Source organism: Eretmochelys imbricata, chromosome 12, assembly GCF_965152235.1.
Source record: "Eretmochelys imbricata isolate rEreImb1 chromosome 12, rEreImb1.hap1, whole genome shotgun sequence".
Taxonomy (NCBI): Eukaryota; Metazoa; Chordata; order Testudines; family Cheloniidae; genus Eretmochelys; species Eretmochelys imbricata.
Genome location: NC_135583.1, coordinates 23,909,226 through 23,934,890, shown reverse-complemented (window position 1 = coordinate 23,934,890; position 25,665 = coordinate 23,909,226). Strand labels below are relative to the sequence as shown.

Here is a 25,665-nt window from a genome sequence, read left to right as displayed (position 1 = left end):
ACTAACTAAATCTCACACCCCAGATGGTGTTTGGGATTTAGTGGAAGCCGGTGGAGGCGATGATGTCATGTGGGTCCTTTTCTTTGGCCAACTCTGGTCAGGATATCTCTCAGGATCAGACCCAGTAGTGTCACTGTGGATCCCAGGAGCTGCCAGGGTGGCAGCCATAATGGTGAAGCCCTTTGTGGTCTCCCATCTTTCAGGCATCCACCATTGTGGTTGCTAATTTCCCACAAAAGACTCTTTTTGAGGACCCCAGAAGGAAGTGGTGGGTGGAATAGTCCATCCCCTGATTATTTTGTCCACCAATTAGGCCTAATTTCCTACACACCAATTTTAGTCCATTGATTTCTAGTCCCCTTTTTTCTTTCTTTTACTAGGCATGATTTTAACAATCATTTATTTCACTAGGACTTTTTGTTTAGACTAATTTGGTCTTTGTCTCCCTTTTACACCTTTCCCATCAACATTTGTTGTGATAAGTTATTTAACACTTTATAAACTTGTATCCACTGTCCCAATGTTAGGCTCACTAGGCCTCAATTATCACTACAGAGATCTGCTCACTGAGATGGTGGTTAATCTGAGAGGGCAGCCTGATCAGTAGAAAAGCGGGGTGCCAACAGGGAATCCTGGTCAGGCCAGTGGTGGAGGGCAGTGGGAGCTACTTAAAAGCCAGAGAGGAATAGACAAGCAGAAGGAAGCTGGCATGGGAAGGGCCAAATAGGAGTAAGCAACATTGAAGGTGGATAGGGATGGAGAAACAGTGGTAGGATAGTGCTGGGAATATGGTGGGTGATACTGGGGGGCAGAAAGGGAGAGAGATTGGTTTTGTGAAGGGAATGAGCATCTGCATGGGACAAGGGAAGAAGCAGCTGCAGGAAAGGATATAGACAAGAAAATGGAAGCAGCCTCCTATGTGCTACCCTTTATGGTATGACCCTGTGCCTGCACAACCTGGGAGTACGGTAGGAAGATGAGAAAGGTGTGCAGGACTGTGCATCCAGGGTGTGATTCTTTGCTACAGCAAATTATCAAGGACAAACTAACCAAAATGATGAATTTCTAAAGCCAAGCTGATTGAGATCCAGCTCTTTGGAGAACTTTACAAATATGTTTTTGGGAATTATGTCCTAAGGGTGTGGAGCACTCAATTCCCATTAATTTTAATGAGAACTGGGCTTCCAAATCCCTTAGGCATCTTTAAAAATCTTGCCTATAACCCTGCTGTCCTTTTCCTTAGTAATCAGACAAAATCCACAGTGTAGCAGTGTCCCTTTGCACATGCAGTTTGGATTAGCTTTTCCCTTTGTCATATTTTTGCATGATGTACATTTCCAAGGAGGAGTTACGCTCGCTCTCTCTCTCTCATTTTTTAAGTAAAAAGAAAAAGAGTTGGATGGTATAGCACTAGCTTGAATCTTATGCCAATGAGCCTAATTTTTCCTTTTTTTCCTATTATTTTTATGATATAATTTTTAAATAGCATTTGAATATGATCACACTAACTGCAGTATTTTTGTCACATCCTGTATTGCCAAAGCAGTGTAACTGCGTGCAGTGCATTTGCATACATACGGATTTTCATGTGTATACAGGTCATAAAAAGAACATTACCCAAAATAGTAAATAATAGGCTTCATATGTATGCCTGTGGCATTTAACCAACAAGTTCAGGTTCATAAAACTTACTAATGCATTTCTGATAAATATAATCTTTCTTCTCTATGCTCAGTAAGAACAATGTAACTAAAGGTAACCTTTTTTTTAATCAGATCATTATTGACCATATCAAGTACTTCATATAAATCAATAAATATTACGTCCAGCATAGAGACCTAAGCCAAGGCTTTAATAAATGCTACCTCCAACTTTAAACAAAACATGCCTTAAATGAACTTATAAGAAGTTAAATGTTTTCATTTATTACAAAGCCTCAAGATTCTGAAAGCAAAAATTCAACCTGCATTTGAGACAATGCTAGGAATAATTAGAATGGTTGATAATTTTACAGAGATTTTTTGTCCTTATGGGACTATCTTTGTTATAGTTTCCAGAGCAAGATGTTTTCCTCATGTTTTAAAGATGCACCAGTTTCATAGTATCATATCATTCATATCTATATATCTATAGATGTGGAGAGAGAGAGAGATTTATTTACTAGTTTCCATGGGTTTCAAATCTTAAAGAGAAATGTACTTTGATTCCATCATTCTATTTATGTCTAATGCATATTTTTAAATATCAATAGGTAAAATAGATATTTGTATGAACTGTTTTCATTTTTATCCATTTGACTTGTGAATTCAGCTTGGGATGCTTTTTTGACCTGGAGTACATCTATATATTCAATAACTGTTTTATTCAATCCAGTAGGCTCTCATTACCCAAATGCAAAAAGAGAGAATGTTTGATCTCAATACTTTTTTAATTTGTTTCCAAAATGTAGATGAGGAGAATTACTCTCCAGGGATGCTAGCATAATACACAGCGTTGGCCTAGAATGAACAATATGTTTACGTAGGTTACAAATCCATCCAAAAATAATAAATCAGTAAAAGCCTTAGTAGATTTACATTTACACCAGAGTGTCTCTCAAACAGGAAAGGGCCTGATCCAGTGCCCATTAAAGTCAATTGGAGTCTTACCACCACCAACTCCAACAGGCTTTGTAGCTAAGGGCTCTATCCTGAAGAAAGTGGTCCTGGCCTTCTGGCCTGTGTAAAGCTCCTAGTGGCTACAGACAGCTACCTATTAAGATCATGTTGAGGAAGCCTCAAAAGAGCCTCCAGGGTCATGTTAGCAAACTGAAAAATTGCTTGGGATGTGGATCAAATGAACTTCTTGACTCCAGCTCTGCTGTTACCGAACTCCTCTCCATGTCTGACCTCCTTCCTGTTTCAAACAATGGCTCTAGGACACTGGGTCCTACAAGCCAGTTAGGGGCCAATCCTGAGTAGTGCCAAGTGCCCTTAAGCCCCACTGATTGCCACACCAGTTGAGAGCTCACAGCCCTTCAAGGAGATACTCAGCACCCTGCAGGGTTAGGTCCTTGGTAAGGTGAAAAAAACCCTTGTCTTGTCCATCACCACATGCAGAAAGAGTGTCTGAACACTCCTCAAACGCAAGATCATTCATCTCACTCAAGGAAAGAGAGGCATGGCATGCAGGAAGAGTCCACGAGGAAATGAGACATTCCTCTGCAGTTTTGTCTCCTTCCTCCAGGACTCTCTAGAGAGTAACCAAGCAAGAACTATCATGGATGCTGAGGAATTAAGAGCAATAAATATAATACTCAGCACTTTCCACTTCCAAAGCATTTCACAAACATTAACAAGTTGTTTCTCAGAGTACCAAGGGGAGGCCTGTATTATCCCATAGACATGGGAAATGAGGCTCGCCAAGGCTGCAATTTGTTCTAGGCCTCACACTCAGGAACAGAGATGGGATTAGGATTTGAGAATTGCTGATGCCCAAACCCATGCTCTGTTCACCAGCCCATGATGCCTACATAAAGGAAGTGTTCTGACTGGCACTTTTACAGTAGGCTGCTCCTAGAAACATCCAGGAGCTAGTTGGGCACCTCAGCTCCTGCTAGCCACTCACACCACTGACATTTCCGACTGAAAGTTCGTACATTCAGATCTTCTCACAGTAAACAAAAGGCAGTGTGTCACAGGGCTACGGCTCCGTTTAATCTGATCCCTCTAAATCACTGACAAGAACAACTACATTTTCCCTAGGCCCAGATCCTCAAAGGTACTTAAGCACATTACACCTATTGATTTCAGTGGGAGTTAGGCACCTAAATATCTTTGAAGATTTGGGCCCTAGCATAGACGCCGACCCTGGAACCCATGATAAAAAATAGGGGGTGCTCAGCATACACCAGCCACAGCTGTTGGGTGGGCCCCAGGGCTAGCCGCCGATCAGCTGTTCCGTGGGGCTCCGGGGCTGGCTGCCAATCAGCTCTTAGGCAGCTGGTGGGAGGGGTCCAGGGGAGGATGGAGAGGAGCAGCAACAGGATGGTGGGGGGGCTTTGGGGGAGGGGCTGAGAGAACTGAGTGACAGGTGCGGGGGCTCGGGGGAGGGAGCAGAGCGGGGGCAGGAAAAGGTGGAGCGAGGGCGAGGCCTTGAGGGAAGGGATGAAGTAGGGCTGAGGCCTTGGGGCAGAGCCAGGGTGGCGCACCCACTGAGAAAAACAAAAAAGTCAGCGCCTAAGTCCCCTAGTTCTTATTTTAAACTGTCTAAACCTCTTTTTCTAAAATGTCTGACTCCTTCTCAGCTTTGGTAAGACAAGAATGGTTTTAACGTCTCAGATTCCACCGGAGTAGTGAATTACAGCGATAATCCCAAAAGTTTATCACATAAGGCTTCAGCTTCTGCTGCCCTGACATTCTCAGACACACAGATCAAGTCTCAGGAGCATGACTTTCCATCCAAACACCTGGGGCAGTTACCTGAGTACATGGCATAACTGCCCTTTCTTTTTTCAAAACTGAACTTTTTGTATTATCAGCTTTGGTTAAAGTCCCCTAGTATGCGATCTTCATGACTGGAACTGCTAAGAAAATAAATCACCGCGGCTTTAACCATTTGCCTTGCTGTTTAGTTTGGCAGTTATGTATTCCACTGACAATACAGAAACTTAAACACAATTGTGTCTAAAAAAAAGTCCGGTCTCACTTCAACCCTCGTCAACCGTGGGCCACGTCTCCACTCTGGGTGCCGCAAATGGCACAGCTACAACTGCAGCTATGCCACTGCAGTGCCATCGTGTAGCTGTTTCCTACAGCGGCTGCAGGGGCTCTCCCATTGCTGTAGCTGATCCACCTCCCCAAGTGGAGGCAGCTGTCTACCGAAGAATTTTTCCATCAACCTAGCCATGTCTATAGTGGGGAGGTTAGATCGGCTTAATAAAGACATTCAGGAGGGTGAATGTTTCACGCCCCGAGCACGGTAGCTATGTAGACCTAACGTTTAAATATAGGCCAGGCCTTAGTTTACTCAAAACAGTTCTTTTTCTGTTCTGTAAATCATACTCTCCCACCCATGTCGTAGTTTAGACACAAACGTTACCCTGGCGACTCATCATGTTGGATAACCATCTGTGCATTAATTCCCCCAAGCTTAATAGGAACAAATTGAACCCCTTTTAACAAATACCAGTTTGGGCTCAAGTGTTAATATCTTTTACTCAAGACCAGGATTTAATTAAAACACGTGAGAATAATAGCAAAATTAAGATTAAAATATGCCTAAATGTTAATTGTATCATCCTTTCATCATCATTTGATCTCTGTTTTGAGCTCCCTTTTGACAGTTTGGCTTCATAATCCTCTGGCAACAATCTGCATTTAACTTAATTGGTTTTATCAAATCTACATATACTTCATTCCACGTGAAACAAATTGACTATGAGATCTTTCTGCTGAATTATTCACATTCCCAGTAAATTTCATAGTACCAAATACCAATTTTAATGTGCTTAATATTGCACTGTACAAGTGACTGCCGATGTTGAATGAGATATTGCTTTTAGGACCTGATTTTCAAATTCTTGCTTCCAATGGGCATATGCATTTTCACCTGTATACACCACTATGTGGACTTTGCTGCATTCATCACTGTACATGAAGATGATATAACATTAATGGGAAAAACTCATGAGTTTTACTCACAAACACTCCAGTCCTTGCACACACACATGTCAGTGCTACAGTGCACTCACACCAGTCCACACCCATCAAAATTGCATACACTCAGGCAAAGGCTGGTTTGAGGGGAAAGGAGCACTTTCATTTAACCAGGAAAGCAATCAGGTGAGTCAGCATTGTCAGAGATCAGCATTGTCAACAACTGATTATTTCAATCTTTAAGTTTTATTAATCTTTGATTATTTAACCCTTAGGCTCTAACATTATAATCCAAATAAATTCCTTTAGAGAGAATCCAAAAATACTTTAAAATGTGTTATAACTAAGTAACATTCACATCCCAAAAACAACTACGAACAGCACAGATAAACACCTGGTGTTATGCTTTTTCACACAGCCACAGGATAACAACTATTATGTAAAATTCAGTGTCTGTACAGTACCTCACACAATGGTATCCTGGTCCATGACTGGCGCTCCTAGGCGCTACAGTAATACAAATAATAATAAACAGTGTGAAAGAACTTGGCTGATCTGGCCTCTTTAAAGCAATGAACACTGTAGGAAAACTACTCAAAAAAGGTAAAGAAAGAGAGAAATGGTGTGGGGGTTTTAAAGTACATTTTTTCATTTTGAAATGTAACCAATTCTTTCCATGTGCCAGTTGATTGGCAAAGTTAATGATACAGTGGTTTATAAGAAAAAGAAAGTGCAAGAACATGCCATAATCCTCTGGAGCAAAAAGGGGAAAACTAACATAACAGGAACAAAGAGCACTTACCAGGGACAAGAAAGGAGGGTTCAGCAAAGAACAATGAGTTTTAAAATGACTCCTTTAGGGCTGGAGCTGCTTTGCTCTGCCAAATTTAAAGGGCCAGCTACAGAAAGGCATGCTGGGAAAGAAGAGCTTATAAGAGAACAACCCTGGACTAGGTGCTGTGTTGTGCATGCCACTACTATATATATATATATATATATATATAAAAAAAAATCAGTAGCATCTCATCTTCTTGTATTGATTACATCTTACCACATAGTTCCCATCCAGTGCGTAAGAGAATTTTTTTATTTTAAGTTAAGATGAATGCTTCCCTCTTAAAGTAAAAACCGCTGAACATGTTGAAAGTTTGTGAGGCTCAGTCTGACCAAAGGAGATGCCTCTGAAGTGTTCAGAAGTGAGGCCTGAGGGTTCTGTTCCTGCAAGAAGGAAGCTCACTGGGCACCAAAGTATCTTAGTCAGAGACAAGCAACCGATAAATAATACTGTTTCTTTATATACCCCTTTCATCCAGTGATCTCATTTTATAAACATCAGCTAGGTTTCCTACATCTTTGCGAGGCAGGTATTTTTAACCCCTTCCACAGAGTGAGCAACTGAGGAATGTAAAGGCCTACATTTTCAAAAGATTCACTCATTTTGGGCAACCCGTTTCAGATACCATTGAAGTCAGTAGAAGTTGCGGGTGCTCAGTTGCTCTTATTCAGGTCCTATGTGTCTCAGGTTGGGCTAACAAAAACAGAAGCACCAATAAATAAAGGGCAGGCAGAAACTTGACACAAGTCACAGCGTCCGTGGTCCAGTCAGGAATATAGCTCAGAACTTCTGCTCTAGCCATTAGACAATGCTCAAGACAACTTTAAGCTTAAAGAACAAAGAGTGTGTTGTGGTAACACCTAGTGCTAGAACACATCTTTTTCCTTTCCAGTGGCACCATTTAATCCATTGGTGATACTCTCACTGTGACATGCAAAGCTAACTCAATATGCTGACAGTATGTCTCTATTCCTTGTTGTGTGCATGTTTAAACTGTGCGCTGTATCACATCAAATTTAAATGAAAAAACATATTGAGCTGGGAAAATAGGAGTAAAGAAAGGTTGGGGGAAATCAGAGAAGTGATTGTTTTGGTGGGGTTTAGAAAAATAGCTACCTAATTCTGAGCCTTCTATAAAGATAGTCATCAGATTATGAAACTGTTGTACAGTCAAATGATTCTTACTGGCATAACAGCAGCACCAATGGTTTTCTTGTGAATACAGGTTTTTGCTGCTATGGAGTGCAGTGCTTATCATGTACCCTACCAGCCTGGCTGTTATCGCATTGACATTTTCAAACTACGTTCTACAACCGGTGTTCCCTAATTGCATCCCACCCTATAATGCCTCCAGGGTCCTCTCCACGGTGTGTTTATGTGAGTATTTCCTAATGTTCTTTATGCTCCTATGAAGTTTAGGTCATCTTTACGTCAAAGAGGTTTAATATTCGATAATGGGCAAATCCATCCCCCACCCCACCCTAATGGTCACTGAAGTCCCCTTTGCAGCAACCAAGGCAATTCCACTATGGTGGTCGGAGGCTGGATGTGAGGAGGGGAGGTGCTATATATCATGCTGGCTCAGCTGAGTCTTATTTTCAGTTTCATTGTGTACTATAGGGTGATATATTCCACAAAGAAATGGACCAAAGAGGAGGTGTGCCCATCTGGATTAGGTATAAACTGAGGTCTGAGGTTCAGGTTGAAAGATGAATAAGGGGTAGGGCTCAGTATGTGTAGCTAAGAACCTTTCACTGTATTTAAACCACTGTTGCTAACTCAACAAATGGATTAGCAATTCACAAGTCCTTTATATGTGTGTGTAAAAAAACAAATGCCACCAGTTCTTAATTAATTACTAAGGACCCAGAGGGGAGAAAATCAGAATGAAAAGGGATGGAGAGACTCACCACTTCCGCTCAGGCCTGGTCTACGTTACAGAATTAGGTCAATGCAAAGCAGCTTACATCGACCTAACTATGTACGTGTCCACGCTAGAAGTTCACTCCTGCTGCCATAACTTGCCCACTACACTGACTTAATAAAGCCACCTCCACAAGAAGCGTAGAGTCAATGTCAATGCAGTTAGGTCAACACAGTGTCAGTGTAGATACTACATTACTAACATCGACTGTTGCTGGCTTTCAGAAGCAATCCCACAATGCCCCACACTGACAGTTTAATCGGTGCTCCTGATGAGGATGCACACTGCTAACACAGGAGGCGAAGTGTAGACACACACAAGTAATGTAATTACTGCAGCAGCTGTATGCCGACGTAAGTTAGGTTGACTTAATTTTGTAGTGTACACATGCCCTCAGTTCACAGAAGTCCCTCCCCACAATTAGGACTTCCTAAGTATTGATGGGGGCATCAGGGATAGAGCTCTGGCAAATGTCCTTCTGAAACAGGCAGTTTTCTAGGGTGGAGTTAATCCTGCTCATCAGACCAATCCAAACCCAAGCTAGATTTCCATCTGGTCTGCTGATAGGAAACTAGCAGTCTATGTTTCTCAGCATTTGTTAATGAATATTCTGAAATATACAAAATTTTGTTCCACTGAATTCGGTTTTCTGCTCTCTAGTACTCCTGACTTGGGTGAACAGCTCCAGCGTTCGATGGGCAACTCGCATCCAGGATATATTTACAGCAGGAAAACTGTTAGCCTTGGCCCTTATCATTACTATGGGCTTCATACAGATCTTTAAAGGTACTCACTGAGAAAGCCTAAACATCAGTACTGTACTATTGGTAAAATTAAATTCTCTTTAGAAAGCCTGTTGTACCCATCCCCTTGTTTTCTAGTTCTTAGCAGGCAGGGGAAGAATTCTGAGGGCTTATTTTATTTCCCCTGCTGACAGAGTTCTCTGCTACAATTAGCAAGCATTTGGATTTGAAAGAAACTAGAGAAGGAGGTAGCCGGTGAAGTTACTTGATCTGTAGGAGGGCAAGTTTCAAGCAGGGCCTAGCAAAGACACCACTGTGTAAGGTGCCCATAAATATGTGACTAAACTGAAAATAATTAATATTAATTGCTGTTAATTGAAGCTACAGGATTCCTTCCAAGTACAGGTGCAATCACAAAGGAAGTATTCTTCAGAACATAGCATGATAAGTAATTATCAAACAGGCAACATACTACAGAAATAAGATGTAGCATCCTTGCACAAGTTTCTCTCTCAAAGAAAACTGTTGTTTTCAATAAAGTAAAGCGTGGAACTGAAATATTGAGAAATATCTCACTGGGTAGATTTATAATGTAATTTTATCAATGACATGTTCCTCAAATTTTAATTGCTTTTGATGAACTCTGTATAAAATAATCCTAAGAAATATAGGCCCTAAATCAACAAGCAATGTAAGCAGTTGCCTAACTTTAAGTATATGAGTAGTTCCAGTTCCCCTGGAAGCAATGGGACTACTCACGTACTTAAAATTAGACAAGTGCTTGTGTATCTTACTGATTCAGCCCCTTAATGAAAAGCACAGGACCCAAGGGATGATGATGTTTTCAGCATGTGTGAATGGGTCATGTAGAGAGGACAGAAATACAGTATTTACAACAGGAAGAGGCAAGGGCATCACTTTCCAGGTTAAAAATAAAAAAGCCCCACAGCCTGAAAAATTCCACCTGCCCTGCAGGGTTTTTTTTTTTCACAGTAGAGTGAATGTTATCGAAGAACCCTGGATTCCTGTAGAGGAGACACTCACTCCATTCAGATGAGATGAGAGTTTAGGGCATCAGATACCAATGCTGAGCTGGTATAAATTGTCATAGTTCCATTGAAGTCAATGGGGATCACACAGGTTTTGTGGCAGCTCTGTCTATATAGCTATGACAATTTACACCATCAAGGCTGTGCCCCAGGACAGTTTTGTATGAGAATCTAAAAGCAGCACTGGTAGTTTAATGTTAATGTTTCCCAGTTCTCAGGGTGCAAACCAGTGTAGCACAGTCTAAGGTTAGTAAACGTAATATAAAATTGAATGAACACAATTCTAGGAAGTTTACAATTCTCTGAAAATAATACTTTTCTTATGTCCTGGTTCCCCGGGTAGGTGGCACTTCCACCAGTCACCATCAAAATAGTTTACACTTCTGACTTAACTTCTTGCTTCTGTTCTGTCTATAGGAAACTATGAAGAACTGACACCAAGCAATGCATTTGATTTTTGGATGTCTCCATCTGTGGGACAGTTAGCATTAGCTTTTCTTCAAGGGTCATTTGCATTCAGTGGGTGGAACTTCTTGAATTATGTCACAGAAGAATTAGTTGATCCCCGCAGGCAAGTATTTATTTCCATATGACCCAGATACTTTTGAGGTAAAGACAGTGGGATCAGTCTGTTGGTACTATGCACAGTGTGTTCTGCAGGAGGACTGACATCACTAAATGTCTATACGTATCCGAAGTAAAGGTAATTACCTTCCTTTTTAGATCCCAAATGAGGCAAGTTAAATGAAGGTGCTGAAATTAAGAATGTATTTGGCCCATTAAGTTAGACATAGCTTTCACCGAACGAAGATATCATATAGGTGTAACACTGACATTATGGCATTATTGAACTGTCTATTGCTTACATATTAATCTATATTAATGGGACTAAACATAACTACCTATTGCTTATATGTTAATGGCACTAAACATAACTAGCTATTGTTTATGTATTAATCTATATTATTGATGGGATGCCTCACAAAATTACATTATATTTTATGTGTGTGTGTATTTTATATCTATTAATACCAAAACATATTGTCTGTGGTCTTGGTTCTTCAGACAACATTTCCCCCCAAAGGGAACACATAAAGAAGAGATTAAAATGTCTTTTTACAGAAGAGGCAGAATTCTCCCTCCCCCACCCCACTCCATTTATGAAACACTTCTGAAACCTGCCTTCTTCAGTGATATGTACAGTGTGGATACTGGCTGCTGGCTATAGAAAGAAAGTTCTCTCAGGGTGATTGGCATCAGGTTTGGTGCTGATAATGCAGGCTTTGAAATGAGTTATCCTCCATCATGTTTGAAAAGCCAGGGGGAGAGTGATTTCCACCAAGAAGCAGCAAAAGCGCAAAGGTTTCAGAATTTCTGAGATGAAAAAATAGAATAATAAATTCATACGACAGTTTTTGGTCTTCAGTTGCTTCTGGATGTTCAGCACACGTACCCCAACATCCCCAGTTAAGCAAAGTATAATTTCAGGTATTACACATTCTGGATGGAAACAAATTACAGCCTCAATCCTGCAAAAACTTATTTGCATACTTTAACTTTACCTATGTAAGTAGTGAGATGTTCATGTACATAAAGTTATGCATATTTATAAATCTTTAAAGAATTTAAGGGGAAAGGAGGCAGGTATAGTGCTCTCTCAAGCAACTGTAAACATTTTCACAAACATCCAGAATTCCCTAGTGTGGTCTCAACTGAGCAAAAAAGAAGCAAGGGAAAGAATTCATGTAGTGTTTGCCAGCAGGAATTGGATACTACTGTCATATGCACAAGTTTAAGAAGAAAAATAATTCAGTTTGTGTTTTGTAGCATCTATAGCTACAGGAAAAAAAACAGTTTGGCACATTATTGATAACCCATCAGGTTAAACTGAGTGTTAGAGATGCCAGTTCCAGCTCTCTGAAAGTTTTACAATGGAATTTTATCAATTCTACAGTTTTTGAGGGAGAAATACAAAATAAAAAGCTATTTTCATTAGGGAAAAGAAATAAAACCCAACTTCATGTCTATACCAAAACCTTGCAAAACTACACTGGTGAAAACTGTTTATTAATTTCTTTTGCTCATCTGACAAAGTCAAAAATCAGAGCTATAGTGAACACATTAGCCTGAGTGGAGTGTACACACTAAACAGCTCTCACAGTCTGTAGAATGCTTTTGTCACTTGGCTAAGTTTCTCAATGAATAAATGAGAGAAAAAGGCAAGTCCGTTATTTTCCATGGCATCATTTTTATCAAACAGAGCCTCATGTAAACTAAATTAAAAACTTACAGGAACATTATTAGTCTTAAAAAGAAAAGGAGTACTTGTGGCACCTTAGAGACTAACCAATTTATTTGAGCATAAGCTTTCGTGAGCTGTAGCTTATGCTCAAATAAATTGGTTAGTCTCTAAGGTGCCACAAGTACTCCTTTTCTTTTTGCAAATACAGACTAACACGGCTGTTACTCTGAAACCTGTCATTATTAGTCTTGTTAGTTATTACCGTAATAGCTTACACAACATAGAAAACGTATAGGAATTCTTTATGAAGAAAAAGCTTTCTGGTATCTCCATCGCAGCCATGTTGTAAATTCTGTTTGATGGTCTTCAGCTCTGTGGTGATATCCTGAAGCCCTGTAATGGTTTTAGTATTCTCAGAACTGCAGAATGTATTTAGTATTCTCAGAACTGTATGTCAAGCTACTGAGAGAAGTACAGATATGGGGTGGCGGGAGGAAGGAGGGGTTTTTTTGTTCTATATTTTGTTCTATGTAGCAATAGGGCAGTAAAGCACAAAACTGGATAAAAACTTCTCCAAAGTTGCCATGAGGGGGAGGGACAACGGGTGGGGTGGTATGGTCCAGTTATATGTGAATGTAATTTCTTATCAAACCTCCTAATTCTTCAATTAGGAACCTACCTCGTGCCATATTCATATCCATCCCATTGGTGACATTTGTGTATACATTCACCAATATTGCATATTTCACTGCCATGTCACCTCAAGAGCTCTTGTCCTCCAATGCTGTGGCAGTAGTAAGTAAACCATTCCATGGATGTCTAAAATACACTTTAATTTCAGTTCTGTGCTGTGCAGTATATTTCAGTTTCTCTGCCTTCTGTTGCTTTAGACATTTGGTGAAAAGTTACTGGGCTATTTTTCCTGGGTTATGCCAGTCTCAGTGGCCTTATCTACATTTGGAGGAATAAATGGATACCTTTTTACCTCATCAAGGTTAGTTGGAGTGCAATTTTATGAACATTATCTAATTTTCTACAACGCTTGCTAGACATTTTGTGTGTTATAGACCTTGATCTCAAGTGTTGGGCACATTAGAAACATTAAATTATGAATTGTGCCATTTCAGTCAGCAAATATCATACTGAATAGCAGGATCTCCTGCAAAAGAGCCCTTATGATCTACTGGAAATGTCTGATGGAATGATTTGTACTAAGAATAAAACATTGGCTACATACTTAGACAACGTAATTTTACAATACAATTTCAGTAGCTACAAGCTAAGCTATGCTTAGCTCAAAAAGTAGATTGAAGAAATGAGAGTTGTAGGGCCAAATTCGATTCTCAGTGACATGGACATAAATCCAAAGTAAACCCATTCATTTGATGGGTAGTTTGCAGTAGTGGAACTGGAACCAGAATCTTGCCCATAGTCTATTTAAATTTTAAATTTAATAGAAATATGAGTTCCGTAAGAAAATAAAATACAAACATCTGTCAGGGAAGAGGTAACAATACAGCTCCTTAGTGCTTTAGCCAAGTCACGTACCTTAGTGCTCTCAAAATGTGGTGAGACCGGACAAACCTGAGGACATTTAAAAACATAACAATTCATGTATTTAAAAAAATAAAACCTTGAGAGATACTGGGCCTGATCCAAAGCCTGTTAGTCACTAGACAGACTGTTGATTTAGGCTCTATCGTAGATATTTATATGGTTCCCATCACCATAGTATCTGGGAGCCCACAGTTTTAATGTATTTATCCTCAAAATATCCTTGTGAAGGAGGACAGTTCTATAAGCCCTATATTTACAGCTGGGTTGCTGAGCCAGATTGAGACTAAGGCCCAAAGGTACTTAGCTCCTAACTTCCAAATACCTTTGAGGATCTGAGCCTAACTGACTTGCCCAAGGCACACAGGAAGTCTGTGGTGGAACAGGAAATTGAACCCCCGTCTCCAAAGTATCAGACTAGCCCCCTAACCACTAGAACATCCTTCCACTCCAAGACTCCCCCAGGCTTTGAATCAGGCTGATTGAGGCTGATGAAACAGTGCAGCTAAATGTTGGAGTAACTTGTATACTGAATGTTCCTATTCTGCTTCCCAGGTTATGTTTTTCTGGAGCTCGTGAAGGTCACTTGCCCAGCTTGCTTGCTATGATTCACGTTAAACACTGCACCCCAATCCCTGCCCTTCTAGTGTGTGTAAGTTTTATTTTTTCTGTCACGTCTCATCTGCTTAAACGGGAGTGCAATTTAGAAAAATCTTTGTTTGCAAACTGAAATGCTTCATTTAAGAAATTGTGAGCTCTTTTACTGATTCTGTCAGCTCACTGCAAACATTTAATGTGGAGAAAATCTCCCTGCAGTCAATGCTAATTCCACTCCACAGGACTAGTTCAGAGCTTGCTGCCAAGCTAATAGCCATAGTGGGCCCCAGGTACAGGGCTAAATGCTACTCGTTGTTCTGTAAAAACTAGATGCTTTGTGCAGTGATACATTGATGCTCTGCATTGAGCTTCTGGAGAATCAGGATGTGTCCCCTTTACTTTGGCCCTGTAAAGAAAGTGAGTAGAGAAGATCAGCATAACAGATTCAAAAGAAGCATATACCAGCTGAACACATTGGGTAAAACAAGGGGGACACCCAATTACACTAAAAGGCGACACATTTTAAAATGTAGAAAGGAAAGATTTTGATTTGTTTCTTGGTTTGTTTTTTTACACAATGTAAACTTACCTTATAGCAGTGAGTTCCACAAGTTATTACTCAGATTGAGTTGTTAGCAAGGTGGTGGGGTTGAGCCAGCATTTGGTCTTAAAAATGTGCATAGTCATCATGTAGGAAAAAGAGGGAGAATTATTACACACTCCCAACTCTCTCTTACTCCACAACACATCATGGGGATGAAGGCCACTTCCTTCCAGAGTTTAGTGGGGTTCTAAAGGGTTGTAGTAAGCCTAAAACGTTCAGTTATATTTTATTTTACATTCCTCATGCTTCAATAACGGTTAGCATGAAAATTCCCTCACAGGCACATTGGCTGAAATCTTGGCCCCACTGCAGTTAATGAGAGGCTTTTGCATTGCAGTGGTAGTCAACTGACTTCAGCGCATCCAGGATTTACACCCATATTATTATTCTCCCAGTGTGTTATTCTCCCAGTGTGTGGCTAGCTATAGCAGTCGTGCTATCACAGCCCAGCACTATCTTTTTCTCAGTAACCGTTCTGCATAATCTATGTTAATATAAAATCATGATTTAGCCAAAAGGTAGCAGTGCCCTGGCATCTTACCTGCACAGGCTTTAATGCCCATACACACCCACATAACTCAGTGTCTGGAATCTTTTCTGGTTGAGCTGCACTATGCAATCTGTGCGGTGTATAAAAAAAAACAAGATCCAGCTCCTATATAGACTCATTGGGCAGCCGAGCAGTGGTGATGCAGATGACGCAAAGTCCCTTTGTCCATAAAAATACATCAGCTCAAATAATGTGCTGAGTGTCAGTGACTATCACTTTGTGAAAGAGCCAGAGCGTGAGCTAGCTCCCTGTGCAGAGCAGAACTGGCAAATCAAACAAATGCCAGCTACCCAGTTTGTAGAGAACATTCCCTTTAAATTACTGTGCAAATTACAGAACCAACACTGGATATTAATGAATCATTCAGCGGTAGGGGTTTATTTTACATCTCGGGATGTACTAAGTGTTGCTCTGAAATATTAATTTCTATATAAATAGTAATATAAAAATATTATAGTCTGCCCTTACAATAGCAAATTACATCAGACTTTAGGCAAACCTAATTAATGCATCAGGATTTTTTAAATTAATCGTAGCCTGTGCATTAAGGTAGACCTACTTCAGGTCTCAGAAGATTACCATGTTTTTGCTGTTCCTTTCCAAAATTGGGTGTTTAAACAAGGTGGTCATTAATGCAAAGTGAATGGGGTTCAAATCATTTAAAAGTCTATTTTATTGGGGTGCACAGCTCAATAGATTCAGATTGTGGAAGCTCCTTCACCTGAGGTTTTTAAAAGGAGGCTGGATAGCCATCTGTCCTGGATGGTTCCGACACAACAAATCCTGCACCTTGGCAGGAGATTAGACTAGATGATCCTTGGGGTCACTGCTAACCCTATAGTTCTGTGATTCTAGATGCTATCACTTTAGGGTGACCATATTTCCCAAAAGCTGGGGCGGGCGTTGCTGCTCACTCAAGCCCTGTGTGCCTCACACCGGAGCCCTGCCTCCCCCGCTGTGTGGGACTGGCATTGTTGCTCACCACCACTATCGCCCACCCATGTTCCTTTGTGCCCCACTTTCTTGACAAAAGTGGGCATTTGTCCTGTTTGCTCTTGCCAGCTGATCAAGTTGGCAAGAACAAATGGGACAAATGCCCAAAGTCGGGACGGCCGGGACAGGGCTTAAAAAAGGGACTGTCCCAGCCAAAACAGGATGTACAGACATCCTATGTCACATGTTTTGAAACTTTTCCCAAGCATTATCCGTGGCACTGTTGTCCACCAGGATTGTCATCAGAGGAAACAGTATGGCACACAAGCAACACTTTCCACTCTAAGAACTCAAGAAAGTATTTGAAGGGGAAATGGGAGCCAACCAATTTGGCAACAGGGTCATTTGATCAGGAATACGCTGGATACGTATCCCGATATGAGTGAACACCAGAGCTGATCACCTTAGTGTCACTTACACCTGAGATCTCATCAGCATAAGGGGCTTTGCCACAAAACCAGCTAATCATGGCAAAGAGAGCACTTAGAGCAAATCAGATGGAGGTATTATATGACATTGATATAAAATATTATGCTCTCCTATTTTAAACCTTTTCAAGTCACCAGCTTCATGATGAAAGTCTTCAAGGTCTCGAGATCCCCTTAGGGATTCACATTAGCAGCTGCGGAGTGGTGAGACACTTGGATCTCTGAAAGAAAAGGAGGACTTGTGGCACCTTAGAGACTAACCAATTTATTTGAGCATGAGCTGTCGTGAGCTACAGCTCACTTCATCGGATGCATTGGACCTCTAGCATTATTTGCTGGTGCCAGTGGCACATGAGAGTCACCCACCTTCAGGGGTACTGCCACAAACCAGATAGTCGTGGGAAACAGGAATCTGAGCGGGGTGAAGTCTCACAATAACGGAAAGACAAATCATGATTGGTTCTGGGATCCCACCTCGGGATCTACAGGCGCTCAGATTCTGGAATTTAATGGATGATACTGTCATACAAATGACCCAGAACTATAAAGTAACACTGCATACGGATGAATGACTATTATCGTTTTAGAACTCAGCACTGTTGCAGAATACATATGGGTTTTGATTAATGCAGGTAAAAATGTGATCAAAAGATGTTTGAAAAACCTGAGTTTAGTGAGGCATAATTATCTCAGTTGGGTCCCATTCTGCAGTCTTCTGAGCATCGTTAACTCCTGGCTAATGCCAGTGGGGAGTGCGGCACTCAAGACCTCTCAGGATCTGGCCCATAAACAGTAAGTCAGCTCTGTTAACATTACACAGTGTTATTCCCTAACAAAGCAAGTACAAATAAGCAAGCAGATGCATGGAAATTTCTACCAGCCATCTGCCAGTATCTAAACAGTAGTAATGTAAAAAAGATTAATGATATAGGTTATTTTCAGCGTGTCCCACTAGCTGGGAAAAAAGAAAGCTAAAGCTTTTATTCTTTATAATATATTCAGGTCACCTAGAACAAAGTAATGTACTAACCACAGAATGTTTGTCTACAAGAAATCTATCCTTTCCCATAAGAGACAACTTTAATTTTGCCAGAAGTCCTGTCCTAGAGTTCAGCAGCTTTTAAAAACACACATAACAGAAATTGATGGAGTGAAGCCATTAAAAGCAAGTACAGTAAGTACTCTGTTCTCCAGTGTAGTTACACCTGCAGCACTTAGGATCAATCCTGTGCCCTTTGATGTCCATGATTAAAAACTCCATTGATTTCATTAGAAAGCAAGAAAAAGCTTCAATTCAGGGGGAAATTTTTGGTGATTAAAGTTACTGAGTTACAGAAAGCGTCTTCCTGGGAATAAAGCTTACAGCAGTTTAGATCCTATAGCATTCTCCAGTTAAAAGTCAGTCGCCTTCATTGGTCTTACTGTTCATTAGCACCCTCATCCCCTTGTGTGCAACCTGATCGTATACATTATGAAGCGCAAACACTGGAAATATGCTGACTGCGGGTGGGTGTCAGGTGATCAGGCCTTTTGTCAAAGCGTGTTCATTTTTGACATAGTACATAGTTAATATTGGTGCTGAACATTCTTCAGCTATGGTGCATTGCAGATGTTCTACTGCTTTCTGAACAGAGTATCACAAATTCTGCCTTAAGCCAAAGTTGTTGTGAACAGCCTTAATATCTGGGTTGTGCTGGGAGTTCAGCCAACACTGTGATCAAGAGAGGAAAAGGAATGGAAAACCCTTCAACCACATAGCAGCACCAGGTACGCTACAGGTGCCTTCATGGTTGATGAGCTACACTCCCCGTGTCAGCAGCAAAGAGTCCTGTGGCACCTTATCGACTAACAGACGTATTGGAGAATAAGCTCTCGTGGGTGAAAACCCACTTCATCACACGCAACTTTTACACATTGGATCTGTAAAAGCGGCAAAAGATGCAGACTAACACAGCTACCCCTCTGATACTCCCTGTATCGCTACACTGAAACTTCTTGCGTGCTAGTCTGGAAGTCCCCGTGGATGAGGTTCACAATGCACAGGTTGCAGACTCATCTTGCCCCATGTCCCCCACCCCTATGCAGCAGACCATCACTGGAGTTTCAATTCAGGACCCTGCACACCAAGATGGTGGGATTAAGCCCAGCATTTGGTCTTAAAAATGTGCATAGTCATTTTGTAGGGAAAATGGGGAGAATTACACACACCCTGGCTATCTCTTACTCCACATTACCTCTTTGGGTATCCAGGCCACTTCCTTCCACTTCTGGTGTGTCCTCTAGTCATTGTTTGACCAGGGTCATCAAATTTACCCAATGCCAATATCAATAGTATCATTTTCAAAGACAGCCTCTTAATTGGCACTCGCAGTTCTGCACATGCAAAGGCTGGTTTGAGGCCCCTTTGAATATTGGGCTTCAAGAGCTTGTCAGAGTCATTCATCTTATTAGTGAGGCGAGCTCTGCAAGTATGCACAGGTGTTATTGAAGGACCACAATCAGCAGCATCATTTCAGGGAACATTCTCCATGCATTTTTATAAATAGATCTATAGGCACCTGACTTCAACATAAAACAAATAAATGCAGAATCTCCATTCAAGCCTGGGGTTTTGTGGTACACGTTTCATCTAGTAAACAGACTCACAGGAATCAGTAGCAACACCCAGCGTGGGATGTAAAGAAAAGGAACGTAATTGCTCGTTGTTGTTTTTAAGTAAGCCTTTCTGGTGATGACTCAAACAAGAATGTGCTTCTCTCTTGTTTAGTGTTTGACCACAATTATCATCATGCTTGTTGGAGACACGTACACATTAATTAATTATGTGTCGTTTATTAACTACCTCTGCTATGGAGTGACAATCATAGGCCTGATCGTGTTGCGTTGGAAGAAACCCAAAATCTTCAGACCTATCAAGGTGAAAATATTTAAGCCAAATTTCTTAGTTCTATGGTCTTCCTATTAACAATCTAAAGAATGTGTCAACCACAGCAAATCCCTCATCAGAACTTGAAGTACTGTTTATTATTATTTCTGTTGTTTATTATGGTAGTGCCTAGAGGCCCTGTGGTGGGATGTACCATACAAACACATAGCAAGAGACATGTCTCTGCCTAGTAGTAGTTATAGTCTAAAGCAGGGGTGGCCAACCTGTGACTCTGGAGCCGCATGCAGCTCTTCAGAAGTTAATATGCAGCTCCTTGTATAGGCATCGACTCCGGGGCTGGAGTGACAGGCGCCAACTTTCCAATGGGCCAGGGCGTGCTCACTGCTCAACCCCTGGCTCTGCCACAGGCCCTGTCCCCACTCCACTCCTGTCCGCCCACTCCCCTGAGCCTGCCATGCCCTCGCTCCTCCCCCTGTTCCCTCCAGAGCTTCCTGCATGCCACAAAACAGCTGACCGGGAGAGAGGAGGAGGTGCCGGTGGGTGGGAGGCACTGTGAGCCGGGGGTGGGGAATTGATGTGGGGGGCTGCTGACGTATTACTGTGGCTCTTTGGCAATATACATTGATAAGTTCTGGCTCCTTCTCAGGCCCAGGTTGGCCACTCTTGGTCTAAAGAGACAAGGCAGACAAAGGATGGGAGAGGAAACAGAGACACAGCGAGGTGAAGCCTAAGCTCACACAGCTGCGTTTTGCCAGAGATAGAAATAGAAGCCAGGTCTTGTGACTCCCAGTCCATTGCTTGATCCACTAGCCCTCACTGCCTCTCCCCTGTATACCTTACAGAATGCTGTTACATTTCTGTACATCTCTTCTCTTCCCTCCCCTCTTAGGTGAATCTCCTTGTTCCAGTCACTTACCTGCTATTTTGGGCATTTCTACTGATCTTCAGTTTCTATTCTGAGCCAGTCGTCTGTGGAATTGGACTAATCATCATATTAACTGGAGTGCCCGTGTTTTTTCTTGGAGTGTACTGGAGAAATAAACCAAAGTGTGTAAATAGACTAGCTGGTAAGAACACATTATAGTTCATTAATTCAGCCTCACTGTTTGTTCATGAACATGTAGGAATTTGTTTCAACCTCTCAGGTCTACATTTCCACCAATCCACAAAGGGTCCCAGTGACTGTGTGGCATTCACCAACACTACCATTAAATTATGCAGCTCTGCAGAGCTCTTTGGACAGGATTTTGCTGATCAAAGTGTTTAGATTTTACCCCAATTATTTACTTCTTGACCACATGAAAGAGAACTGCCTTAATGCCAATATACAATATAAAGCTAGAAGCAGAAAACATGATGCATATGGCACAAGAAATCATCAGATTTATAACAGAGCATGGGAAAACTGCCTATTGATAAAGATACCCCTGCCAATTTTTAGACCCTAAACCTGTACACACTTCTCTCAAAGTGCAGACATTTCAGTGCTTAATCTTTCAAAAAGACATAAGGATGCTAAGGTCAGGCTGTGAAATGCAAATGGAGAAACAGAAACAGACTAGAGAGAGAACAAAAAAAAGAGAGAGAGCAGTGAAGAGGTGTAGCTAGCATGTGACTGACAGTAAAATTCAGAAGAGCACTACTAGCTTACCCGTTCTTTTCTGCAAAGAAGCTGACATCCCTTGTACAAAAGTGCTCTCATTAATACACCACTTTCTAGAATTCAGCAAAGGTTTCAGTGGCTTGTACAATGGGGAAATATTCAAAAAGTAACCTTATTGAAATGATTATTTCATAATGGTATCCAGATAGGGGTAGCCCGGGTTTACTGCCAGGTCCCAGAGATGTAAGCTGAGCCAGTCTGACATACTCCATTCAGCTGGACTATGAGTATTCAGCTGTGGGAAGAGGCACGAAATTTCAAGTTTTATTTTTATGATGCTGCAACTTGTTCATTTAGGTTACTGTAGTTCTCCCTTTGCATGTTTTCTGCCCCTCTTTGACATGGCACATTCCTCCATTCATCCAGCTTGCTTATTTGGCCTGTTCAGCGAAGCACTTGTTCAGGCGTGTACCTTTAAGCATGCAAGTAAGTCTCATTGAGCTCAAGTGTTAAATAGATAATAAACCAACACTTAAGTGCTTTGGCAAATCAGACTTTAGCGCTATCCCACCCCCACCCTACTTTTGTGACGATTTTGAATGTGTTCATTCCCCCAGCACAGTACTGATATCCATCGCAATGTATGTCCAGAATTCCCACATGCATAAGATAGGAAAGCCAGGATCTACCACTCTCATGAAAATAAATTACACACCAGTCGTACATCTTAGCTAGAACAAGGTCTTTAAGGTTTTTTTAAAAAACTATTTGCTTTAAGGCTAGGATGTCCAAAGGAGTCTAGAAACTTTCCACCCTATGAAAGTCAGTGGGAATTGTGTGCCTAACTCCCTTAGGGTCCTTTGACTCTCAGGACTCAATGCTTTAGGAAAAAAATTAATTCATCATTTTCACTGGAAAAAAGCAATAATATGGTATGATGGGGTAAGCCTCACCATACGTTGACTTGCATAAACAGCAAAGCTTTGGATGTATACGTGCTCACGTAGAAGATTTTTTGAGAGGACTCAAATAATCATCACATTAACAAAGCGAGTTTGTGTTTTTCATAGAATCCATGACCTACTGGGGACAGAAGTTGTGTTTCGTCGTCCACCCTCAAGAGGGAGCTCCAGAAGAGGATGATCTGCCTTTCACTCATTCTCAGCTACCACGAAGTGAAAAGTCCTTGAAGAAACAGCAAAAAGTCCTTGAGAAATAATGAAGCAATCGATGAGACAGAAGTAGCTTTTTGTTTACATGTTGATTTTTGCAAAAAGTTTTTCTTGGAAAAAAAAAAAGTTTTTAGAAGTCAGATACAGAAGCCCATGAAATGAGCTACACCTTTACAACAGTCCTTAGCTCTTAGCTTTTCCTAAAAAAATAAAATAAGGAGCTGGTTATTTATTTCTGACAGTGTATTTCAGTCAGCAAGGAAGTTTAGTGCAGGTACAGTAAGCTAAGTTCTTCATCACCAATTCCAGCAGCCTTGAAGTTGTACTGTAAAGCAGATTAATCTGCAAAAAGAAAAGGAGTCCTTGTGGCACCTTAGAGACTAACCAATTTATTTGAGCATGAGCTTTCGTGAGCTACAGCTCACTTCATCAGATGCATACCGTGAATTTCCACGGTATGCATCTGATGAAGTGAGCTGTAGCTCACGAAAGCTCATGCTCAAATAAATTGGTTAGTCTCTAAGGTGCCATAAGGACTCCTTTTCTTTTTGCGAATACAGACTAACACGGCTGTTACTCTGAAACCAGATTAATCTGGAAATTTCAAGATTGGGACCTCTTCCAATAATGAAAATAAAATGGGGAAAAGTCAATGGAATAGGGAAAGCCAGTGGTCCTACTCATGCTCCCACTGAAGCCAGTGACGCAACTCTAATTGATTTAACTGGCACAGGATCAGACCCCACATAACCAGGTAGTTTTCAAATTACAATCTAAAAAAACTCAATTGTGTGAACACTTGTGCACGTGCATAACTTTACCCCTGAGAGCAAAGTTACACTCAAGCCTCTGTATTTGCAAGTTTTGGTATTAAAACTGTGACCATTGTTAGAGTGAACAGTAAGGGTATGTCTACACAGCAAAGAAAAACCCACTGCTGCAGTTCGTGGGGCTTGGCTCAGGCACTGGCTTATGGGGCTGTTTCATTGCTGTGTAGACATCCGGGCTCAGGCTGCAGCCTGGACTCTGACACCGTACATGTCATTTCATTTCATTTCATTTCACAGCAATGAAATACCGCAGCCTGGGCCCTGCAGGACCAAGTCAGCTGGCATGGGCCAGCCGCGGGTATTTCTTTGCTGTGTAGACAGACCCTAAGAGCTTATCCAGGGTATTTACATACAATACATTAGAGCTGAATGTATAACTTCTACACTGTGTTTGATCATTTTTGTCATTATTCAATTATGTAAAGAAACCATGGAAATTGTGATATGATCTAAAGTAACTTCAGTCTTCAAGCAGTTTTGCAAACCAGGAGTTGCGGTTTGTATTATGAAATCTGAACAGCTCTGTTATTACAATAACCAGAAAAAAAGGTGGGTGAGGTAATATCTTATATCTGACCAACTTCTTTTGGTGAAAGAGACAAGCTTTCAAATTAAAAAAACTGTATTTAAACTGATTTTAAACTTGGTTAGTCACTTCTTACAGCATATACTTTTTCTTCAAACAGGAATTGCAAGCAATATTTGTGTAAACCAAAAACACCAGCCTCAAATACCACAATCTTTACGTCTATACATCTGATGTGCTACTTTAAGAAACAAATGTCAATAGAGCAAGTATTGGCTAATCATTAGTGCTTCTAGGACAGGCTATCTATCTAAGGCCTCCTCTACATGGGAAAGTTTCAGTATAACCTAAGGGGTGAATTTAAAAGTGACGGTTATACAAGAACCTCCTCCCCACCCTACGGACACTTATAGTTAGGGCCCTACCAAATTCAGGGTCCATTCTGGTCAAATTCACAGTCATACGATTTCAAAAATCGTAAATTTCAAGATTTCAGCTATTTAGATCTGAAATTTCATGGTGTTGTAATTGTAGGCGTCCTAACCCAAAAAGGAGTTGTGGGGGGTTCGCAAGGTTATTGTAGGGGGCATTGTGGACCTCTACCCTTACTTCTGTGCTGCTGCTGGTGGCGATGCTGCCTTCAAAGCTGGGCAGCTGGAGAGCGGCGGCTGCTGGCCGGGAACCCAGCTCTGAAGGCAGAGCCACCGCTAGCAGCAGAGCGGAAGTAAGGGTGGCATGGTACGGTATTGCCACCCTTACTTCTGTGCTGCTGCTGGCAAGACGCTGCCTTCACAGCTGGGCGCCTGGCCAACAGCTGCCGGTCTGTGGCCGCCCAGCTCTGAAGGCAGCGCAGAAGTAAGGGTGGCAATACCGTGACTCCCCCTAAAATAACCTTGCCACCCCTCTGCAACTCCCTTTTGGATCAGGACCCCCAATTTGAGAAACACTGGCCTCCCACATTAAATCTGTATACTATAGGGTAAAAGCACACAAGACCAGATTTCACAGTCCATGACGTGTTTTTCGTGGCCGTGAATTTGGTAGGGCCCTACTTATAGTATTAAAAGCTGGGGGTGGGGGGTTGGTTTAGCTTGTTACTTGGAAAAGGATTTAAGCTAAACCAAAGTCACTCATCTAGTAGCCACACAGGGGAGTTCAGAGTGATATAACTGGTAAAACTCTCATGAAAGCAAGACCTTAGTACAAGGATAGACAGCACAGAAAGGCACTGGAAAAGGTACTCAGACGATGTCTACACTACTGTGCACCTTACAATGACATGCATGTGCAGCTGCCCTGTTGTAAGATAAGCAGTGTAGCACCTCTTTGTCGCCAGGAGAGAGCTCTCCAGATGAGCACATAAAACCACTCCCAACGAGGGACAGTAGCTTCGAAGCCAGAAAAGTATCTCCTGCCAACAAAGCGTTGTCCACACTGGCGCTTTTCGTCATTAAAACATTTGTTGTTCAGGGGGATTTTTTTTCACACCCCT

General features: G+C 41.4%; 1 protein-coding gene across 1 annotated transcript in view; it reads left to right on the top strand.

The window, feature by feature from the left end:
- Positions 1-22,864, top strand: part of SLC7A10 (solute carrier family 7 member 10) — an 80,119-nt gene extending 57,255 nt beyond the window's left edge. The window contains exons 3-11 of the mRNA XM_077831056.1: positions 7,697-7,848; positions 9,056-9,181; positions 10,605-10,758; positions 13,101-13,224; positions 13,320-13,423; positions 14,539-14,635; positions 19,923-20,072; positions 20,932-21,109; positions 22,716-22,864. Of these exons, the coding sequence (XP_077687182.1) occupies positions 7,697-7,848; positions 9,056-9,181; positions 10,605-10,758; positions 13,101-13,224; positions 13,320-13,423; positions 14,539-14,635; positions 19,923-20,072; positions 20,932-21,109; positions 22,716-22,864 (1,234 nt within the window). The remainder of the gene's footprint in view (positions 1-7,696; positions 7,849-9,055; positions 9,182-10,604; positions 10,759-13,100; positions 13,225-13,319; positions 13,424-14,538; positions 14,636-19,922; positions 20,073-20,931; positions 21,110-22,715) is intronic.
- Positions 22,865-25,665: the final 2,801 nt, after the last annotated feature.